General features: G+C 38.4%; 1 protein-coding gene across 1 annotated transcript; it reads right to left on the bottom strand.

Moving 5' to 3' along the window:
• Positions 1-398: 398 nt before the first annotated feature.
• Positions 399-1298, bottom strand: LOC138873233 (uncharacterized). The gene is made up of 2 exons (XM_070151681.1): positions 1166-1298; positions 399-916 (listed from the first exon to the last, which is right to left on the bottom strand). Exons 1-2 carry the CDS (start codon positions 1296-1298, stop codon positions 399-401), a joined length of 651 nt encoding a protein of 216 aa, XP_070007782.1.
• Between the last annotated feature and the right edge of the window lie 22664 nt (positions 1299-23962).

Raw genomic sequence — 23962 nt, forward strand, 5'->3', positions numbered from 1 at the left:
GATAATCTTCAGTTCGGTAGCAAACTTCACTTACTCTTAGGAATTTATGCTATCGAGCCAAAGACTATCAAACAATCCCCTAATGATTTGCACTTGTGAACGGTCGGGTAACTTTTGTTCGTTAGCAAACTTAACTTCCCAGTAGGAATTTTGCTATCGAGCAAAAGATTATCTAACCGTCCACGTGGTTCTTAGCTTGTGCGCCTTGTTATTAGAAGGTCTTATTGCTGCTGCTGAAACTTTTCTTCGTAGTATGCTTTCCATTGCTGCCTCATTAAAAACCTTTCTAGAAAAACTCAATTGGAACAAAAATTGGACAAAGGGAAAAATAGTGCAGCACATACTTTCAGTACAAGTAGTGTTCATAAGCAATAATATCTCTTGAGGTGTGCCACATTCTAATTTCTTGGCAACTTTTCTTCATCCTGATTCTCCAACTCGTATGAACCTTTCTCGGTGATAGTTGAAACCCTGTAGCGGCCTTCCCATGTTGGACCTAGCTTCCCAACGTTAAGTTCCCGGGTGTTTTGAGTTACTTTCCTTAGAACCAAGTCTCCCACTTTGAAATAACATAGGTTAGCTCTTCGATTGTAATATCTTTCTACTCTCTGATTTTGGGCTGCCATTCTTATATGTTCCAAGTCCTTACGCTCATCGAGTAGCTCCAAGTTGACTAACATTACTTCATTTTGTGTCCCTTCACTTGCTTGGAAATATCTCAAGGTAGGCTCCCCTACTTCCACCGAGATTAAGGCTTCTGCTCCGTATACAAGGCAGAAAGGAGTTTCTCCTTTACTCGATTTCGTCGTCGTTTGGTACGCCCATGGCACTCTAGGCAGTTCTTCAAGACATTTACATTTAGTTGTTCTAATCTCTTCTTGATATTTTGTATAATCACTTTGTTCGTTACTTCTGCCTGACCATTAGCTCTCGAATGGTAGGGCAAAGATGTGATTCTTTTGATTTTCAAGTCTTCAAGGAACTTTGTGATTCTTGTGCCTATAAATTGTGGTCCGTTATCACATGCTATATCCTTTGGTATTCCAAATCAGCAAATTATATTCTCCCATAAGAAATTCACCACTTCGCGTTTGCCGATCTTTTGATAAGTACCTGTTTCAACACATTTAGAAAAATATTCAGTCAAAATTAAAAGAAATCTTACCTGGCCATGTGCCGGCAGTAGTGGTTCGACGATATCCATTCCCTACTTTATGAACGACCATGGAGATAGAACTGAATGCAATGGTTCTGTTGGTTGATGTACTAGTGGTGTGTAACATTAACACTTGTCGCATTTTTGTATGAAAGCTTTGGTGTCATATTCCATTTAGGGCAATAGTATCCTGCCCTTATCAATATTAGTACCAAGGAGTCGGCACCCGAATAATTTTCACATATCCCTTTGTGGAATTCTCGTATAACATAGTTAGCTTCGGAAACTCCCAAGTATCAAACCAACGGGCCTTGGAAAGACTTCTTTTACAGTTGGCCTCCTTTGAAGCTATATCGTACTGCTTTGGTGCACAGTGCCCGGGATGCCTTAGAGTCTTCGGGCAACTTCCCGAGTACGAGATAATCAATGATCTCATTCCTCCAATCCCAGAACAAATCAGTCGTATTCACTTCATAGTAGTTGTCTGCGTCCAGAACCAAGTGCATGAGATGTACTACCATTATGGAATCTAATCCCTTCATTTCTGTTGATGAACCAAGGTTAGCTAATGCATCCGCTTCTGCATTTTCTTTCCTCAGGATATGCGTAATTGACCACTCCCGGAACCGAGCAAACTGAGCCTGAGCCTTCATTATGTATTGTTACACGCACTCCTCTTTTATTTTGAAGATCCTGTAAACCTGATTTACCACCAATTGGGAGTCGCATTTGATTTCTATGACCTTGGAATATAGTCCCCGGGCCAATTCGAGACCTGCAATCAAAGCTTCATACTCTGCTTCGTTGTTAGTCAAAAGTGTCATACTTATGGACTTCCTTAGGGTTTCTCCCGAAGGCATGATCAATATTATACCGAGCCCGGGATCCTTTATGTTGGAAGCTCCATCCATTAACAGGGTCCAAATCTCGATGACGAATCACTGCCTCTTTGGTTGCCAGAGGCAATAGTCCTGGAATAAAATCAACCACAAAGTTGGCAAAAACTTGTGACTTACTCGAAGCCCTAGGTTTGTATACTATGTCGAATTCACTAATCTTGATGTCACATTTAGCCAATCTACCTGAGAATTTGGGTTTATGAAGGATATTCCGTAGGGGAAAGATGGCCACCATAGATATCAGGTGACATTGGGAGTAAGGCCTCAGCTTCCGAGCGACAACTACGAGAGCTAAGGCCATCTTTTCCAAATGCGGGTAGCGAGTTTCTTCTCCCTTTAAAATTATACTAACTTAATAACTAGGAGATTGTGTACCTTCATCCTCACAGACTAATATGGCGCTTACTTCTACCTTCGAGATTGCTAGGTAAATTAACAAATTTTCACCTTCCCCTGGTTTTGATAGTAGCGGAGGGCTTGACAAGTATCTTTTCAAATCCTTTAAAGCCTGCTGATATTCTGGGGTCCATTCGAAGTTGTTCTTCTTTTTGAGTAGTGTGAAGAAATGGTGGCATTATTCTGATGACCAGGAAATGAATCTGCTCAATGCGGCCAATCTCCCTGTGAGCCTTTGAACCTCTTTCATGCTTGATAGCTAGTCCGGGATGTCTTCGATGGATTTGATTTTATCGGGGTTTACCTCAATCCCCTTTTGTGACACTAGATATCCTAGGAACTTTTCAGAGCTGACCTTGAATGTGCACTTATCGAGATTAAGCTTCCTAAAAGTTTCTTGCAAGTTCTTAAGATGGTCACCTGCTTTTAAAGACTTAACAAGCATATCGTCTGTATAAACTTCCATGGTTGTCCCTATCTATTTTTCAAACTTCTTGTTTACGAACCGATGATAAGTGGCTCCGGTCTTCTTTAACTCGAAAGGAATCACATTATAGCAATATGTGCCAAAATTCATTATGAATAAAGTCTTTTCCTGATCTTCCGGGTTCATCATAATTTTGTTGTACCCGGAATAGGCATCAAGGAAACTCATTAACCCATTTCCGGTTGTTGCATCAATCATTTGACCGATGTTTGGTAATGAAAATGAATCCTTTGGGCATGCCTTATTCAAGTCCTTATAGTCTACGCACATGCGAAATTTATTGTTCTTCTTAGGAACTACTACTACGTTAGCTAGCCAGTATGGATACTTTACCTCTTGAATTGAACCGATACCAGGTAAGTGAGTTACCTCCTCTTTGACGAATTTAATTTTCGCTTGGAAATCAGACGTTTCTTTTGTCTTACCGAAGGAATGCTAGGATCCAAGCGTAGCTGGTGCACGGCCACTTCCGTCGGGATACCTGTCATATCCGCATGCGAACACGCAAAAAAATCGGCATTAAATTTAAGAAATTCAATAAATCGAGACCTGAGCCCGGATGCAATCCTATCCCTAAGTGGAATTTCCTCTTAAAGAACTTTTCAAACTATGTGACTTGCTCAAGGTCTTTCGCTATGGACTTTTTTGCATCCGTCTCTTCTGGTACCTGGAAACATCTCGGCACCTGATATGATTCTGATGCCTCTTCCCCTTGGTTAGCTTCACTTGACTCGGGACCATGCGTCAGTTCCTGTAATTGCTATGTCGTATGATCCTTCCCTTTGCTATTGGAGACCAAAATTGCATTCATTTCCCTTGCTGTCGATTGGTCGCCTTTTATCTGTTTACTTGGGAGTTGGAAAGTTCAGCAACTGATGATATGTTGATAGTATGACTTTCATCTCGTGCAGCCACGGTCTTCCCAGAATAATGTTGTAACGCATATCACCATTAACAACCTCAAAAAGGGGCATCTTCATCACTCTCTCGGCATTTTTGGGCAGCAGGATCTCTCGTCGGATCGTCACGCTTGCAAGGTTGAACCCGGCGAGGAGTTTTGTGGCCGGAATGATGCTTCCGGTAAGTTTGGCTTGCTCCAATACCCTCAATTGTATGATATTAGCCGAACTTTCTGGATCCACCAGAACACTTTTGATTTTAAAATCTAAATACATTTAAAAATATTACCAATGCGTCGTTGTGTGGTATCAACACTCCGTCTTCGTCTTCCTTTATGAAAGTCATGTCGTCCTCAGCAACTTCCCGAAGCCTTTTGCCATGGGTTACTGTTACCTTTGTCTTTTTTGCTACCGAGAAGGTAACTTTGTTAATCTCGCCCCCTTACCCCCCCCCCGAATATCATGTTGATCATCTGGTGCGAGGGATTTTCTCCTATTTTGGGGGATTTTGCGTTATTAGAGTTGCAATCGTAATTGTTTTTGGCTTGGTCACATAAGAATTCCTTGATATGGCCATTTTTCAGTAGTGTTGCCACCTCCTCACACAGATGTCAGCAGTCCCCAGTTCGGTGGCCATTCGTCCCATGGTATTTGCACCACAAATTAGGATCCCTCTCACCAAGTTTGGTCTTCATCGGCTTCGAGAACCATGTTTCTTTAATGTTCCTTATAGTCGATACCAGCTCTACTACACTGGCGTTAATGTTTTATTCTGAAAATCTGGGATAAAGATCTCGAGAACCTGATGCTTCCTTGTCCTGTAGCAATATATTGTTTCGGTTGCGATCAGTTCTTCTATCTGTTACATACCTGTCTGCTGACCGATAACCTCTGTCACATCCTTCGACCCATTCGTTCGTCAAAAACCGGCCCCTCGAAGACCGCCCGTCTGTGTTGAAATCGTCTTTCGATTTTTCTTTATTATTCTCTCAATTTTTAACCGATGTTAGGAAACCGAGATGATCATCCTCAATCCTTATCTTTAACTCATACTGGTTGTGTACATCCACCCAATTCATCGCCTGAAATTCGAGCAAGCTTTCTTTCAACTTTCGGGAGGCGTCGGAACATCTCGGGTTCAAACCCTTGGTGAAAGCTTCAACCGCCCATTCATCCAGAATAGCCGGGAGTAACATCCTCTCCTTCTGAAACTGGGTTATGAATTCCCGCAGAAACTCAAACTCTCCTTGTGCAATTATGAATATGTCGGCCTTTCGGGCCTGCACCTTTATGGACCCAACATGAGCCTTAATGAAAGAATACGCGAACATCTCAAAGGAATCTATGGAATGCTGGGGTAACAACGAATACCATGTCAAGGCTCCCCTCGTGAGAGTCTCTCCGCTTGAGCAAAATAGATTCGATCTCCTCTGAAGCTAAATCGTTCCCCTTCATTGTTATTTTATTGGTACATCGGGCATTTTAAACTGCTTTGGGATCAATTCTGGTGTCGCGCTTGGTTGGACGGCAACTGAGTATACTTCTTTGAGTCCGGTCCTTTCAGCACTGGTGGTGCACGCCGGGATTTGGTCTATGCGAACGTTTACTTCCCTCATAAACTGTAAGAGATCGCTTTTGAAGGGATCGCCCTCGTTGTTGTGACCAGATCCGCTCCCCCAGGACCCATTAAAACTGACATTGTCGCTCAGGGTATTGTTTTTCGATCCCCTGCGTTGTTTGATTTACGGGAGCACCGGGAGGAGCTAGACCTCGACCGTTCGCATTATTGGAAGCACTCGATAATGCCTGCTTTAGTTCTGTCATAACCTTATCCTACCACGTAAAGTGGCCTAGAATGGCCTCTTGTTGCTCCTGCAGGATCCTTACCGCTTCAACAACATGCTCCTCTTCAGCATCGTTGGGGGTTGCCTCCCGAACATGACGCGGGTACCGTCTGCCATGGATTGGCGTGGCATCGCTTCCCTCATTGAGGTATCATTGATTGAATTCTCGTGCTGAGGCGGGTCGCCTTGGGCCTCAAGATTATGTGTGTTATTAACACTATTATCTGTCATTTTCTATGATTTTTTGCTAAGAACAAACAATCAGAATACGTTAGTAAAAGAGGCAAGGACCAACTTAATTACATAACTATCTAGGCCCCACGGTGGGCGCAAAACTATTTACTCGTAAAATGGTACAATTGAATTTATACGTGATTTCTAGACAAGTGAATTAATTTGATCTTAAAATAATAGGAGAATTTAATAAATCTGCAATACTTATCCTTGGGATGAAGATGAAATAGCAGAAATAGTAGTTCCGAGAACAGGGCTTCCGGGCATAGCAATAATGGAATCAAAGAGCCAAAAGATAAAATTGTATAAAGCTTTGAATAGATTATGGCGTAAGTTTTCCAGAAAATTTGTGTCCATTATAATGATAACATAGTTCACTATTTATAGTTGCACCTAGGGAAGAAGGTCCTAGATCATGCTCTTTTTTAATATCAATTATGAGGGTCATTGAAGAAAGTATAACGACGATCATGAATGACAAATTCTTTGTAACGAGCAGTATACTAAATACTGTAGAATACTCTCCATTAAATGCTACCGGATGGTAGGCATTTTTGCTTCTTTATGAGCATTCTTTTTTCGGGTAACAAATGGACAGTTGTCTTCGATTTTAGCTATCATTTGCCTCCGACTCTATCTGTCACTTTCTTTTGTAATTACTTAGCATAACATATTTTACCCCATACACCTTTTAAGTTGATGTGCCATAGAGAGTGATATACACCATTTAAAGAGAGTGAGAGATAAAAACACAAGTTAAAAATTTAGTTCTACCACATTTTTAAATGTATTTCCTACTTTTTTTTATTATAGTTTTTTTTCAAGTTGTCCTTTTCCTTTTATTTTTACTTCTCTCTTTTCTTCTTCACTTACTCCTCACCTAAAACAATATAGATTAATATGATAAAGCTCACTTCAATCTTATAAATTAAAATTTTTAAAAGATTAAATAATAATAAGAAACTCTATCATATTCTAAATCAAAGAAAGTTCCTCACTATTGAACCCAAACAATACACTAACGTGGGGAGAGAAAGGAATCTACCGAAAACATATCATGCGACCGAAAAATATAACCCCATTCATTGTCATCCTCCTTAAAATGTGACCAGATTTTTTGGAATTTACAAACTCTTCCTTAAGATCCATAAAGCTTGCATAAGGTTCATTTTGTCCTCTCTTTTTTGGCAATGCCATAGCCAATCAATGGCGAAAAATCACTTTCATGCATTTTGAGATGCCTCTGTTTCGTGCATTTCCACTTTGTGTGATGGCGCTGAGATGAATTCTTTGTTCGCATAGTTTGTTGACGGAGGGAGAAGGGGTGGGGTGAAGTGGGGGTGGGTGGATCGGTCTTTGTTGGGTTTGTTTAGGGAAGAGGAGAAGACACGGGAAAGTGGGGAGGGTGTAATATACAAAATAATTTTATTTTTTGATTCTTTTTAGCATGTTTATACGTGACAACACGTGTCTATCATCCACTGCCATTATAGTGGTCTTTATCTTGAAAGTAGGTAAATGATACTTTCGAAACAAGGATAGGGAGATTATAGGACCCTCGCAAATTACAGGTGTAACTGGCAAATAGCTACAAGCCCAATAGGATAATTATATATTATCTCTAAAATCTACTCAAATCATTTAAAGACATAGAAAAGACTAATCAACAAACAAGTACTGATAAACATTGACTTAATCTTTGTGCGAATTAAGAGTACTCTTCAATCATTCTGTCTTTGCATCATTGCATGTGATTCACGAAATCAGTTTCGATTAATATGAAGATTCTTAGCCTCGTGATTCCGGAAAGACGGTTGGAAAGAGAGATAGCTGTGGGAGAGATGAGTCAGAGGAATTCGATTTTTGTATGATGCCTACGATAAGTAAATATGAGGTCTTTAGCAGATCATGGATGTACTGAAAGGTGTAAGCTTTCTGATAAGAAGCCTTAAGACAAGAATGTCTATCCATCTTTATGGTGAAGGGCAATGAGAGATTAAGAAGATAAGTACAAGTTTCAGCAAGTAAAGGAAGCAAGATGAAGAAGGGTATGAGGCGCTCAGTTAATAAAGGTTAACAATGTTTATAATTCAGGCATAGGAACATAAGCTTTTTGATGTTATATTCAATAGTAACATAGGTATATACAATTGGTTGCACCCCTTCCAAATATTCCCTATGGGGATTAATAGAAGTAATATAAGAAGATATGATGGATGAATTTTTTGCGTCAGTTGACATTTTTGAAGGATATTGCAAATATGCTAATAGATCACTTTATGAGACATCTAGATGGTGCACTCTAAAATAGTGTAGCCAGGTATGAGTACTACAAGACAGGCACTATAAGCCTTAAAGAGATAAATATTACCTTAGTGTGGCTCGCATCACTAGTAAAGCGAGAACGTTAAGCAAGTTGAAGAGCCACTAGATGGATCAAAGGAAAGCTAAAACCGAAAGAATGTCATATTGAAGTTTTCACAAGAAAAGGGATATGCAGAAATATTAGCAGAGTAATAAGAAGAGAGTTAATGAAGCATTATGAGTAAGATATGATACACAGATAATAACGGTAGGTCAAAAAAATGATGACAATGTTACAGAACCTATAGTCAAATGAAGAAAGAGACGAAAGGTGATGGGTCTTAAGATAACGAAAGAGTATAGGCCATAAGGTTATATCCTCATTTTGAGAAATAAGTTCGTGACTCCAACGCGACTACAAGAGGGGAGAGTTAATCCCTAGAGTAACAGAAATCAGTATGGACTGGTAAACAAGATAAATTAAATATAAATTAGGGACTGAGTGACTGATGATAGTCACCATCATAAGAATTTTAGATTTTGTTCTGCCAATAATAGAATGGACGAAAAAGGAAGATTCATGAGAAATTCAGAGAATGGTCATTTAGGAAGACGCTTCCCTACAACAAGCAATGTGAGTAACGTTCAGCTTAAGGGACTGTATGTGCCAGTTATACTAAGTTTCACCCTCGTGAGTAAGGAATTTTGATATCCTTGGTACGGAAGGATTACTAAAAGGAGAGTAAGGGTCATCGATGATGTGAAAGGATGCCAAAGATGAAGAGGTAAAACATCTATAGGTAGATCCCCATGGCTTCAAATCTAAGTACACCCCTAAAGGGGGGAATATGGAGTGATGTGGCATGAAGTCAGAATTAAGTAGTTCTAGTGACTATGGAATGGTAAAGGAAGTAAAGGTTCCTTCCCAGAATGTTATTGATAAATAAGGAGCCAGCGCGAGACGTAAGTTAAGACCATGGAAATAACCCAAGATTACGAGGAATATTAATATGAGAATGGGCCAACGAGTAGTTAGTAGTTGGTCAGGAAGATCCCAGTTATGGCTAAACATGGGGTTACGGACGAGTCATCAGATCATGTAAGATAAACATAGTAAAACCCAACATGGAGAATTCAACCTCAAAGAATATCATTATAATACTTGAGATATATTCAGACAAGAGTCGGGGTAGTAAAAGGTACCGTATGAGTGTTACGGGAATAAAAGAAAGTTCCACTAGGAAGACAGTCAAAATATCAGTTCAGAAGCAACCATACAAGCACAAGGGCATAAAAGTAAGCATTTACGGATGATTATAGGCAAGTAAGGACATAAAAAAAAGTCTATAATAAGCTCACAGCTTTACGAGAGTCAAGGGTTCTCCCTAAATACTACAACGAAAGACTAGCTGAGGAGATAAGAAAGAAGGCTTCAACCTAAGCACAATGACCTAAAGAGGAAATGGTCATGTAACAACAATCTCTTACATACATTGTAAGCATTCCAAAGGAAAATGGCACCTACCGTGGCTAATGAATGGGAAGTAATAACTAAAAGTAATATTCGATATCATATGAGTTGTATGAGAACTCTGGCAAGTGTGGGCACTATGATAAGCTAAATATGGACGCAACAAGGGGGGTAGAAAGATCAGGAAAAGTAATAGCTTACGTTGAAAGAAAGCTAAGACGGAATGAAAAAATTATTTGATCAATGATCCAGAGTTAGTACGTTATGGATACACTCAAGATTTTGGAACATTATCCAGGCAGCATATTTGTTGATAATCACACAGCCATAGAAGACTCCAGTATAAGTTAAAAGAAAGAATTAAGCTCAGGGCATAGACAAAGGATTGAATTATTAGAAGATTGTATCATGGATATTCCATAATGCACATGAAAGGCTAAGGTAATAACTGATACCATGAGCCATGGATCAGAAGATAGCTTAAGCCTACGTAAAGGTTGATCAGAAGGAAAAGGGAACTAAAGGATTACATCACCTAAGTAAATCAGGAGTCTGATTATTGGACCTAGAAAAAAATATAGAAGTTGTGCTTGAGAACATGACAGAATCACTCTTAATATCAGATGTTCAAGAGAAATAACAAAACAACCATAATCTATAATGGCTCTACAAAAAAAGCCTGTTAGAAGAAGTACCAGCCTCATAAGAAGTCAGCAAGAAGCTCCCATCGGATTGTGTATGTAGTAGAGGTGCGAGTATTATAATAGAGCTTCAAGTTATGGACGTGAATTACACCTAGGTGGAAGCGAGGTCAGGAAAGAGATAGAATATACGATGTGAAATTTTAAGGTAAGTAAGGTAAAGGTGAACAACGTACGAGATACTCAAAGGTAAAAGATCGTGAATAATCCATACTTCGGATAGAAGGCTATAAGCACGGGGATCCAATAACCAGGAGTGATAGCGGTATCGTCGGCGACATGTGTTCTAGCCTATGGTTTCTAAATACTAAGAGATCTAGTTAACAGAGTAGAGAAAAGTTGGAGACGGTGTGATGTCTCGCTGGACGTTCCAGAATAACATAAGGAAATCTGTGGTGCAAGCAAGTTAAAGGAAAGTTGCAAGTAGTATAAATGAATATGTATAAGTCGCAAGTTAAAGTATGGTAGAGTGACAAAGTATTAAAGAAACATGAGTAAGGATGAGGAAAGGCAAGTGAAAAGGTGACGAGCATGGATAAGTCCTCGAGATTTAGTCCATGGAAATAAGAGAGGTCATGGTTTCTCTAAGTTAGTGAAAGTTCAGTATAGCCTGAATGAACTAAAAAGAGTCTAAGATTAATAATATTTAGAAGGAATGAACTGCTGACCTGGTAATAAAATGAGGGTATAATTGTGACAGATAAAGGATGACGTTTGGACCTTCGTTTGAATAATGATTTAAAAAAAAGAGAAGGAGAAAAGATTTCGCTGGCGGCGCGAAATTAGGATACCCCTATATGGTGAATCACATTAAGACACTATGAAATACGATTATGAGGAATCACTTCGAATATTCCTTGATGTAACGTAAGCCCTAGTGGCAAAGTATTGCGTAAGAAGTCTGAAGTTATCAGTAGTATATTGTAGATCAATATTGAGGTGAATCAACAATGGATTAACAAAAGTCACAACGTATGAGATGAGATTGGGCCGTCATTCTAAAGATGAGCAGTAATGAGGAAGCATTAAAGGACATAAATTTATACATATGGAACAAGCAATGAGAGTAAGATGGGATTTGGTAGCATACCTCAGCAACGATAAATTAAAGTAAGAGTTATAGCAGTGAATTCATACGGATAGATAAACGGACCTATGCGATGAGATATAGCAATATTCATGAATTCAACGAAGTATCGAGTGAAGAACTTCAATATACTCATATATTCCCAAAGGGACATCTTAGCAAGCTCTACATATGAATCCTAGAGATTGGGCACACTTACAAGGTCAAAATTATACATGTTGCATGATGAAAGGTAGTAACAGTTACGAGATTGGAAAGATTCCGAGTACAAGTTGTGGTATGAGAAGGAGGCCTAAAGGGGGAATGCCCTAGAATTTTGGACTCATTCACAGAACATTCGCCTAGATGGAAAGGGAAGTTCTAAAGTATTCGGAAGATATAAGTTATGAAAATGATAAGTGCATCAGTCAACATTCGAGGACGAATGTTTCAAAGGGGGGAATAATGTTACGCCGCACAATATTACGTCAATGTTATGCTCTGCAGTAATATATTACGATTGATGTTACGTCCTGCGGTAGTAAGTTACGACAGTGTTGTACCCATCGGTATTATATTAAAGTGATGTTACGCTTCGCAGTAATAAGTTACGACGATGTTGCACCCTGCAGTAATGTACGTTGAATTTGTCGTAAAGTAATTGACATCAGTCCAAGGAAAAGATTATTTGAGGATTATAAGGATTATAAGTGATGAGTAAATTCGTGAAGTTAAGAGGGTAAGTAATATCAAAGAAAACAAATTTTGTCGAAGTTTGGCATGTTGGGGTAAAATACGGCTCGAGCTAAATTACCCGATAATTACGAACTAGTACCATGCGAGGTACCATATGACCACGGTAGTACAATATATAAAGTATATATGTGAAGTATTTTAGAAATAAGTAGAATAGTAAGTAATTTGAGATAATTTTTAATTACGCGTGTAATTGATTAATTACCGGATAATGGGACATTACCTAGTTAATTAATAATTAGTGATTATCTTTGGATAAGAATTATAAAACAAACGTGGCAGCCTCCCCCTGTAACTTAAGATGACTCTTAAAGCCATTAATTAGGTGGCAAAGAGATGTGGACTTTTCATTAGTTACCTGCATGTTTTAATATGCTTGTAACGGAAAGATTTGGAGGACCAGTTGACACCCATTTTCGACACAGTAGATAGCAAAACTAGAAATCTAGGTCTTCATAAAAGTTATAGATTTATGTCTTTGTGATTTTTTTTAACAACAAGATTTTGTGAATCCAAATGAGACCTTGATCAAACCTGCATATAAATAGTCAAATATTAGATTTAATGGATTACATTTGGGGGCATATTGACCACCGTAGTACTTGCATTAGTTCTTACAATTGAAGTTGCTCAAAGAAAGTCCTATCTTTGTTGTACATTGATTCGACATATTAGATTGAGTTGACTTGGAAGTAGATGAAGTATTTCATAAAGGAACAAGTGCAGTATTTCATGTTTTCATCCTAGTATAGTCCACAAGCAGCCCATTTGGTAAAAGGCCTTTCAAAAAAGCTCAACTAAACAAGAAAAGGAAGAAAGATATTTTTTCGCTCAGGTATGTTAAGGCTATCCCTTCTTTCTTTTGGCATGATCCATACGATATGAATAAAACGTGCAAATGCACAAATTTCATAAGTTACTCTACTCATAGAAGTAATAGAAATATCTATGTTCTTTAATTCTCATGTATCATAATATTTTATCATCGGTTCATGGGTCTCAGAAAAATACGAAAATTGAAAAAATGTTACTTTATGATATTGCTCAAGAGGCAAAGTGGTCTTATGACCTTCCGAATAATTTTATTGACGTACTTTTCATGCATTGCATTCATGTGCATTGACACATGACCAGATGGCATTATATACACGTATATATGTAAATATATGTATATGGAATGGGAAAAGGTTACGGCGTTATATACGCACCACCACCTGATCAGCTGGTATATGATGATGATGTTACCCACAGTGACCGAAATATGATTCAAACGGCGTTATATACGCATATATATGTAAGTATGATTCAAACGGCATTATATATGTGTATATATGTATGTATATATGTATATAGGATATGAGAAAGGTTATGGCGTTATATACGCACCACCACCTGATCAGCTGGTATACGATGATGATTTTGCCCACAGTGGCCGATATGATATGATGGGATGCCCTCAGAGGCTGATGATGTTATGAAACATATACCTATGCACGACATGACATTCATACGCATATGCATGACGCTGAAAGTAATTTATGATTTACAAAGTTATTCAGACGTATAGGTTAAGTCATGTACTCTATATGTCTTTAATGCCTCTTATGTATTTATTTATGTGCCTTACATACTCGGTACATTATTCGTACTGACGTCCCTTTTACTTAGGGACGCTGCCTTTCATGCCCGTAGGTCCCGATAGACAGGTCGAGAGCCCTCCAAGTAGGCTATCAGCTCAGCGAAAGATGTTGGTGCGCTCCATTTACTTCGGAGTTGCTCGTTTGGTTAGTATGATTTAGACGTGTATTGTTTGGTAAGGCGGGACTCTGTCCCGACCTTATGACATTTATGTACTCTTAGAGGCTTGTAGACATATGTCGTGTATATAAAAGATTGTACAGCCTTGTCATCCTTTATTTTGAGTTTGTAAATAATAATGTTGGCCTATTAGGCCCGTATGTAACGTGTATATGATGATGTAATATGAAAGATACGTTACGTTGGTACTCGGTTGAGTAAGGTACCGGGTGCCCATCGCGGCCCATCGGTTTGGGTCGTGACAAACATACAGCCAGCGCTATCAACTCTGTTGTAGATACAAGCATGAGAAATGAAGGTAAATAGCAATCACAGAAGGCAGTTGAGGACACCAAAACACAAACCTCAACTGAACAAGGGCAAACTGATGTAGATTCAAGGCCTGATACCATTCAAGAACCAGAAGAGAATGAAAATATCAAAACAACAATAGAGGAATTAGAGCCTGTTGTGTTATTTGCTCAATGGCCTAATAAAAAAGCCTATGTTGGAGCCAATCTTAGCCAAGGTATGAGAGGTAAGTTAATTGAATTTTTGAAAACTAACGTGGACTGCTTTGCTTGGTCCCAATCTGACATGACAGGAATACCACCGGAGGTGATGACTCATAAACTAAATGAAGATCCATCATACCCTCCTGTCAAGCAAAAGAAAAGAAAGCAAGAAACTTTCAAGAATCAGGCGATTCAAGAAAAAGTCCAAAAATTGCTAAAAATTGGTTCCATTCGTGAGGTAAAGTATCCTAACTGGTTAGCTAACACCGTTGTAGTTCCAAAGAAGAACGGTAAATGGCGGGTTTGTGTAGATTACACAGATCTTAATAAAGCATGCCCTAAAGATTCTTTTCTACTACCACACATAGATCAATTGATTGATGCAACTGCAGGTCACGAACTATTAAGTTTTTTAGATACATATTCAGGTTATAATCAGATTAAAATGGATCCGGGAGATGAAGAAAAAACTTCATTCATAACAGACAGGGGGACGTACTATTATAAAATAATGCCCTTTGGTCTAAAGAATGCAGGTGCAACGTATCAGAGGTTAGTTACCAAAATGTTTCAAGAGCATTTAGGAAAGACCATGGAGGTATATATAGATGATATACCTAAAATATATGCATTTGGCGTTGCATCAGGTAAGTTTTTGGGTTTTCTTGTTTCTAACCACGGTATTGAAGTGAATTCTGCACAGATTAAGGCCATTGAAGAAATCCCTGATATACTTTCAAACAAGAAAGAAGTTCAAAGATTAACAGGGAGAATTGCAGCCTTGGGAAGATTTATTTCTAAATCATCAGAGAAGTGTTTTAAATTCTTCTTAGCCCTTAAGAAGTAGTATCATTTTGAATGGAATGAGAAATGTCAACAGGCACTCAGGAATTTGAAAACGTACTTATCAAATCCACCTTTGCTGGCAAAACCAAAGGCTGAGGAAAGACTACTCATTTGTCTTGCTGTTTCAGAAGTTGTAGTAAGCGCTGTTTTGGTCCGAGAAGAACAAGGTAAACAATCTCTTATCTATTATGTTAGTAAATATTTGTTAGATGTGGAGACGTGGTATCCTCAGTTAGAAAAACTTGCACTTGCATTAATCATGGCATCTAGAAAGTTAAGACCTTACTTTCAGTATCATCCTATCGCGGTAGTAACTGCCTACCCTTTACGTAATATATTACATAAGCATGAGTTATCAGGCAGGTTAGCTAAGTGGACAATAGAGTTAAGTGAATACGAAATCACATACCAACCTAGAACTGCTATAAAATCACAAGTGTTAGCTGATTTCGTGGCTGATTTTAATCGGGGGATGCAATTAGAAGCGGAAAAAGAATTACAAGTATTCAATGGAGCTAACCCGGGAACTTGGACTTTATTCATTGATGGCTCATCTAATGTAAAATATGCAAGTTTAGGGATTGTCTTGGTACCACCTACGGGTGAAACCATTTGACAAGCTATTAAGTGTCACTCCATAATTAACAATGAAGCGGAGTATGAGGTTGTGATTGCAGGTCTAGAATTGGCACGAGAGCTTGGCATAAATTAGATTATAATCAAGAGTCATTCGCAACTCGTGGTTAATCAAATGTTGGGGACTTATACAGCTAGGGAAGCAAGGATGCAACAATACTTAGAAAGGTATGGGAATTGATAAAGCAATTTCAAACCTAGAAAGTTATACAAATACCACAGGATGAAAATGTTGAAGCGGACGCCCTAGCTAATCTCGCATCTGAAGCTGATGTGGCAAGCGATGCAAACGCCTTAGTTATACATTTATTTCATTCAGTTCTCGATCCTGATAAGAATGAGGTAAATTTTAATAATTTAACTTGGGATTGGAGGAACGAGATTGTTGCTTTTTGCAGTATGGTACCGTCCTTGATGATAAGAAAAAAGCTCATGCGCTTCGAAAGAAGGCTGCTCGGTACTGCTTAAATCAAGGCAATTTATATAGTAAAATGCTCGGTGGTCCCTTAGAAAGATGCCTCGGACCTTCGCAAACGGAGTATGTAATGAAATAAATATACGAGGGACATTGCGGGAATCACGCAGGAGGAAGGTCATTGGTAAGAACCTTAATTAGGGCAGGTTATTACTGGCCTAAAATGGAAGAAGAAGCAGAAAGTTTCGTGGCCAAATGTGATAAATGTCAAAGGTACGGTAACAATATGCATAGACCTGCGGAGTTATTACATCCGGTCATTGCGACATGGCCATTTATGAAATGGGGAATGGATATCATCGATCCATTACCACAAGCAAAAGGACATGTAAAGTTTCTGCTCGTACTCACTGATTATTTTTCTAAATGGGTGGAGGCAAGAGCATTTAAACAGGTGCGAGAAAAGGAAGTCAAAGATTTTATTTAGGGGAATATCATATGCCGATTCGGTGTACCAAAGGAGATCGTGTGTGATAATGGCCCTCAATTTATTGGAGCTCAAATCACGGAATTCTTTCAAAGTTGGCAAATTAAAAGGATTACGTCAACACCTTATCATCCGGTGGGTAATGGGCAAGCAGAATCAACGAACAAGATTGTCAATAATTTAAAGAAATGATTAGAGAAATCAAAAGGTAACTGGCCTGAAATGTTACCTGGAGTTTTATGGGTATATCGCACAACTGCAAAAACTAGTACAGGAGAAACACTACTTTCATTGGTTTATGGAGCTGAGGCTTTAATTCCAGTTGGGATAGGGGAACCAAGTACACGGTTCACACAACGACACAAGAATCTAATGACGAGGAGATGCGGGTCAATCTAGATTTACTCGAGGGGAGGAGAGAAGCTACATTAATAAGAATGGCAGCACAAAAGCAAGTCATAGAACGATATTACAACTAAAAAGCATGCCTCAGATTCTTCAAAGTGGGGGACTTCGTGCTTAAAAAGGTTTTTCAATCTACAAAGGCAGCTAACGCGGGTAAATTAAGTCCAACATGGGAAGGACCCTATAGAGTTCGTGATATTGCAGGAAAGGGAGCATATGAACTGGAGACAATGGATGGCAAGACACTACCTTCACATTGGAACGTTGTTCATTTAAAGAGATACTATTTCTAAGGAATACCCACGGTCAAGTATCACCATTTTAAATTTAATTTTTGAATTGTTAAAATTTTACTAACGGTTTTAGATGATAGGCAAAAAGCTAACCCGTACTAAATGATGAGTCTTGACCTGTAAGGCACACGGAATAACCTAAAATTCCTGGCCTAGGGTTATAATTATTCTGATAGAAACACGGGTTAAGCAGTCTTCATCTATAATCGCACCTCTGAGTCCCGTATGTTTTTTCCTTTTCAAGAAAAGGACCAAATGAGAGAAACTATCAAGTGCTCGAGGCTTCATACTTCAACACTCAAACACTTGGGGGACTACATAATATACACAGACAATATAATATACGCAGACATGTGTATAAAGATGGCAAAGAAGATTGAGGAAAAATCAAGTCTAAAAGAGTCAAGTGCAGAGAAAAAGTCACAAAGTCACGAGATGGAGCCACAAGCTAAGGCCAAAGAAAAACCTCACTATAGTTAGGGTAAAGGCTATGTACTAAAACGGGTTATAAGAAAAAAACCCGTGTCTATTATTCTTCTTTGTAAAAATCTGTTACAAGAAAAATAGTTACGAGAAAGTTATAGATGTAATTCAAAGACATGTAAAGTATTATTCAAAACTTGTCAAAGAAACATGTGTGTTCCTATTTTTTTTATCCTATGATAACACCATTATGAAGTTGAGACGTCTTCTTCATTAAGTGTCGAAATATAAAAGGGTCCTCTTTTATAAAACTTATGTTTAAATTAGTTAGTCATGATATTAACAGAAGCATTTTTGAAGAACAAAAATGCAAATTATTCTATAAGCCCTTAAAAATAAAGGCAAGAATAAAGCAGACAGAAGTTTAAGATAATAACATGAAAAACTTCTTAATACTTAAAAACTGAAGACTAAGTACGAACTTAGTCATAAAACTATGAATTTGTTTACACAAATTGCCCCATAAAAGACTTGGGGACTTGCATTTCTAAAACCAACCCTCAAATGAAGCTAAGGGTTTGATTACAATTTTTCAAAATAAAAACAAAAACAAAATGTTTAAAACTGGTCACTGAGAAGTTTGTGGAACTGAAGCAGGAGCATCACTAGCAGCGGGCTCAATTTGGGCAGATGCATCAATAGATGCGGTTTCAACTTGGCTTGCAGCAATAAGCTCGATTGGGCTTGAAAGAGTTGGGATACTCGTATCAGCTTCAACATTCACGGGAGATTCAACCACGGGAGAAGGGAAGTCCTGAGTTTGCTAAGCTTTTTCAATGGTCTCATTGATCTTAGCTAACTCCGACTCCATGTTGAAGTTTTCTTGGCCAGCTTCAATTAGGGTATCACGACGTGAATTCAAAAATGCCCAACTTACCTCAACAGTAGATTTTTCTTCAAGGATCTCATAATCCTTTTCCCAATCAGCAATTTCATTCTTTAGCTCTTCATTTTCAGCCAAGGCGGAGTTATAAGAAACTTGAAGAGAGACATGAGAGCTCTTTAAAGCACGCACCTTATCAGCAGAAACTCGAAAGTCTTCTTGTGCTTGAGTTAAGCTTTGCACAAGCTCCCCAGCGTAAACTTCTTTTTGACTCAAAAGAGCCTTCAACTCTCTGTTCTCTTTATTGGCCTTAGATAGTTGCTCTGAGAAGGAGGATTCGAGACGTTCTTTGTCTTTTTCTGCTTGGCTTGAGGAAGCTTTTACAACCGCTAACTCTGAAGTTAAAGCCCGCACCTGCTGCTCTAAGGTACTCTTACTTTCTTGTAAATCTTCCATATCAATTTGTGCACTCTCAAATTGTTCCTTCCAATTGATCGCCTCCAACTGAGAATCACGTGTTACCTTCTCTAAGAGGGGAATTATGTTCACCATTTCTGTGCTGATAAGATTGGTCTAAAAAAAGGAAGGGAAGTAAGAATCCCAAAGATAAAAAATTTATAATTTTTTTTTACAAAGTAAAAAAGGGAGAGAAGGAAAATACCTTCAAAGTGGGATGCACGATATCATTCATTAGAGTCAGGGAACTATGGCTCTCCAGCTTTGCTTTTTCAATTGGGCCAATTAAAGGTTCCAGCTATACATCTGCCTAACCTGACTTCCTCAAAAGGCTGCTATCAACAGGAACTTCAATGGTTACCCTCCTCATAGCGGCACTTCTACTTGAAGAGCCCACTTCCGTATGATGAACGATAGGAGGAGGAATTGTCAAAGGAGGAGCGGTAGAAGAAGTGAAAATAATAGGAGAAGGAACAGAAACAATTGGGGTTAGCAAGGAAGGAATCACAGGTATGGGAGTTGAAAAAGAAGATAAGGGTATTTCATCTAAAACAGGCCCTAAACTTCCACTACTAAAACCACTGATGAAAATTTGATCAATAGACTCACGGGTATCATGAGGAGTGATGTCATCGTCAGGAATTATTACTGGGGTTTCAACAAGTTCGGTAAGAGAAACAGAAAGACGAGGGGAAACTTCAGCTTCGTCATCAGAGACGATGCGTCTCCTAGCTCGTGGTCTCATCACCAGGGAGCTCCCATCTTCCTCTTCTTCAGAGTCTTTCTCTTCAACAGCTTTCCTTTTTGTAGAAGAAGAACCCAAGACTATTTCTCAGGCTCCTTCTAAAGAGATACGTGTCCCCGAAGGAGTATGGGTACCCGAAGAGACACGAGAGGCTGCAACTGCTTCAGCAGTAACTCCTCGAATAGCAAATCTTGATAAAAAGAAGGATGGGAGTTAGAGCAATATATATATATATATATATATATATATATATATATATGCGTGAAAGATGAAATAAAAACTTTTACCATGAGTCTTTACTTTCCAACTGTAACAGTTAGAAAGTGTTTTCCAAGACCTACCATCTATTGGTGCAGTCTTCAGCAATTTATCTACCCAGCCACGGAAATTGGGAATATCCTCCACCACTTCCATGGTTGCTAAAAAAATAAGGGGTCAAAATTAGAGAAGTTGGTAAGCTTGAAGAAAAAAGGCACGAGAAGGATAAAAGACTTACGTGCAAAATTTCACTTCTCAGGGAAGGGAACGTTATCCTCACCCAATAAGCCAACAGTGGGGGCAGCAACAAACTGGGCATACCAGCCACGGTCCATGTCATCTTCAAGGCTCACCAAAACCTTCTTACTCCTGGCTACTAGGGTAAAAACGCTATTACGGAAAAGTCTAAGGGAGTAAAGATGAATCAGGTGAGGAAAAGTAAAGGAAACGTCAGCCATATTGGTTAAATGCCTCAAACAGGCAACAACCCTCCATATGATTGGGCCAATTTGACCCAAACAGACATTAAAGAAACGGCAAAATTCAAGAATGACTAGGTCAATAGCTAGTTTGAACCCTAAAGTGAAAGGGTATGTATAAACAAAAGAGAACCCAGTCAAGTAAGAAGTAATTATCTGATTTGGATTAGGGATAATAATGGGAAAATCATTACTCCAATGACAGTCTTTGCGAAATACATGAGTCAAAACTTCTGTAATTTGAGTGGGGTAAGCATCAGCACGATCTAAAGCGGAAACCTAATTTCTAAGAGATTCCCTATCATGGTAAAAAGATAGTTCTGTAGGGACTATCTCCTCTACTAAAGGCTCACGTAATGGTTCAGAAGGTTCTTTATCCCTAGAAGAAGATTTGTGAGAAAGGGAACCTCTAGTTCTAGAAGAAAGACCAGAACTATGAGAAGGTATTGATGAACCACTACCACGCATAGACCCTAAGCTACGAAGTCTACCTCCCCTTCTATGTCTAATGGGGGCATTAGGGAAGGTATCAACAATGGGAACTCTCCTAGGGTTAGGATTTGGTGAAGACATGGCGAAGAAGAATAATGTGAGGAAGATGAACTGAGATTTGAGGAATTAAGGGTTCAAAAAGCTTTATGTGGTAAAAGACAAGGAAAGAAGTTATATTTATATTAATAAGCCACTGCCAAAGGTAAAAGTGCAGCGATGGAAGGACCATAATAATGATAACTGGCACTTCGTGAATAGTGGAGCCGTAAAAACCCTTGAAAAGGGCTGCAAAACTGCAGAACTAATGGAAAAATGACACGTGTACGGAGCATTAAATGGAAGCAACAATTGAAGCGTCAATTTTGTCATAGCATTAATGGTGACAAAAATTCTCTTTTAATGAAATCCACTTCCCAAATATTCAACTGATGAATAAATGGAAAGTGGGGGGACTATCTGTATTGGAAAAAATTGTATTTAAATATAAAGGTGACGTGTCGAAACACGTAGACTGGTCAAATGGTCAAAGAATTACAACTAGCCAAGAGACACGAGTTGCAACAGATACGAGCAAATGGCAGAGGAAGAGGCAGGGGCAGTTATACAAATAACCCAGCGCCCGTACCTATCTAAGTCATTTATGTCCGAGAATCAAAAGGAATGAATCTGATAATAGAAAAGAGTGCAGATATGGCATTTAATAGGCATTAAATGTGGAATACGTTAGAGAATTTGTATTGAATGTAATGATTATGTAACGTAGTATTCAATGTCTTTAATTACTCATAATAGCCTCATTATGATTTGGGCAAACGTATATCTCCAAGATATCTATAAAAGGGAGATATCTGTTCAATTGTAAGGACACGAAATACTATTGGTATAAACTTTGGTTTACTTGTTTTTCTCTTGATTACTCTCTTGCTACCTAAATTGATTCCTTTTTGTATATTCTTTTGATTATCAATAACCCGTGTTCTTCCAAATTCTAACTTTGATTAAAAATTCATTTTTTGGTTAAACAGTTTCTCCGGCATGTTTTTTAATAACTGTTTTTTAGCGTTAAGTAATTATTTCAGACAGTTATAATATGAAAAATACATTTGACTATTTGGCTGTCACTTGTCAAATTCTCATATTAAGGACTCCCTTACTTTGTATGGCGTCATGTTTAAAAAAGTAAAATGAATCATATGGCTACTAAGAGGAATACGGAATTATTTTGTCAACTTAAACAGAGCTTGCCTCTTAATATGGGCTATTCACTTAGTCCTAAATTTATTGGTTTAAGGGAAAAAGGTCCAAATTGCTACTATACTATTTTCAGCGTGAAATGAGTAGACTGCATGTGTTCAAATTACGTTTAAGTTAGAGCTCCATTAGGGTACAAGAGAAACGATAAAATAAATTTATTAATGGAAGAATAATATTAGACCTAATTTTTAAAGAAAAATCAAAATTGTAAAAATAAAAGAAAGGAAGAGAAAGTCACTAGTCAGTTTTCGCTATTATTTGAGACTGATTTATCACGACTAGTCGACCACCTTATTTATTAGAACGGGCATTAAATTTTGCTTGTTCGACTGTATTACATCGAGCTTAACTGTAACATAAGTTATCCTAATAATGATGATGATAAGGAAGTCACACGTGTGAAATTGACATATCACATAATTTTAGACATATTAGTACCTTTCGTCTAACCTTAAATCCAGAAATTTGTACTTTGGCTTACATCAATTGGGAGGCCATTTGAAATATTGACCCTTCTAAAAACCAAAACGAACACTCGTGGGTCGACCTCGACCTAGTCATCTTTTTTCCCCGACTAGATCTAGTCAGTATGTGGGGAGAAGCCGCAATATTTGAAGAGGTCTTTGACAATTCTATTTCCATTCTTGTCATTGGATCTTATACAATGTTTTAAACAATGAAACTCTATTTTTGAAAACTAATAAGAAGCTCTTCAAAGGGAAGATTCAAAAAAAAAATAAAAAAAAATACCATTGACTTTCAATTTGCAGTCGTGGAATAATAGATTTGAAAAAGAAAAACTTACCAAGTGCATACACTTTATTTGTTACGAACCAAGTTCATGGCACGTATTGTCTTTGGACTTGTGCCCGCATGGATTTATCTTTCGGGCTACGTCAACTCGAGCCTAAAAGCACGCGTACCGTATGAACTTGTGTCATGCCTTATCAAGTTCTTCACCTCCTCACTTATTCCGATGTTGGATTCGCCTAAGATTGCATGTGCTCCCCTTCTTTAGAAGCATGCTAGCCTAGAAGCATATCAGTCCTGCTTGATATGCCCTCATCAGTGTATCGGGTAAAATATGTTCATATAAAATGCTCACATGATAAAGCAATACGCGGAGTCAAAGACAGAAGGCAACCAGGTCCGAAGGCAACAATCTCGTTTGTTCCCGAAGGGAATGGTGTTCATGAAGGCGAAATAAATGTCTGCCACCCGGTAGCATTTAATAGAATATTCTATAACATTAAGTACATAGTCCGTTATAGAGAATATGACATTCACTGCCTACCGTTACACATTCTTCAATGGCCCTCATATACGGGAAAGAATTTTCTGACAAGTATATACTATACCCTATTC

The sequence above is a fragment of the Nicotiana sylvestris genome, chromosome 1 (assembly GCF_000393655.2).
Source record: "Nicotiana sylvestris chromosome 1, ASM39365v2, whole genome shotgun sequence".
Classification (NCBI taxonomy): domain Eukaryota; kingdom Viridiplantae; phylum Streptophyta; class Magnoliopsida; order Solanales; family Solanaceae; genus Nicotiana; species Nicotiana sylvestris.

Bases quoted from the DNA above. Each gene is read 5' to 3' on its own strand.
- LOC138873233 (XM_070151681.1), bottom strand. From the start codon at position 1,298: ATGCGACAAGTGTTAATGTTACACACCACTAGTACATCAACCAACAGA. The intron at 917-1,165 runs GTAAGATTTCTT...GCTAATGGTCAG, and splicing joins TACTGCCGGCACATGGCCAG to GCAGAAGTAACGAACAAAGT.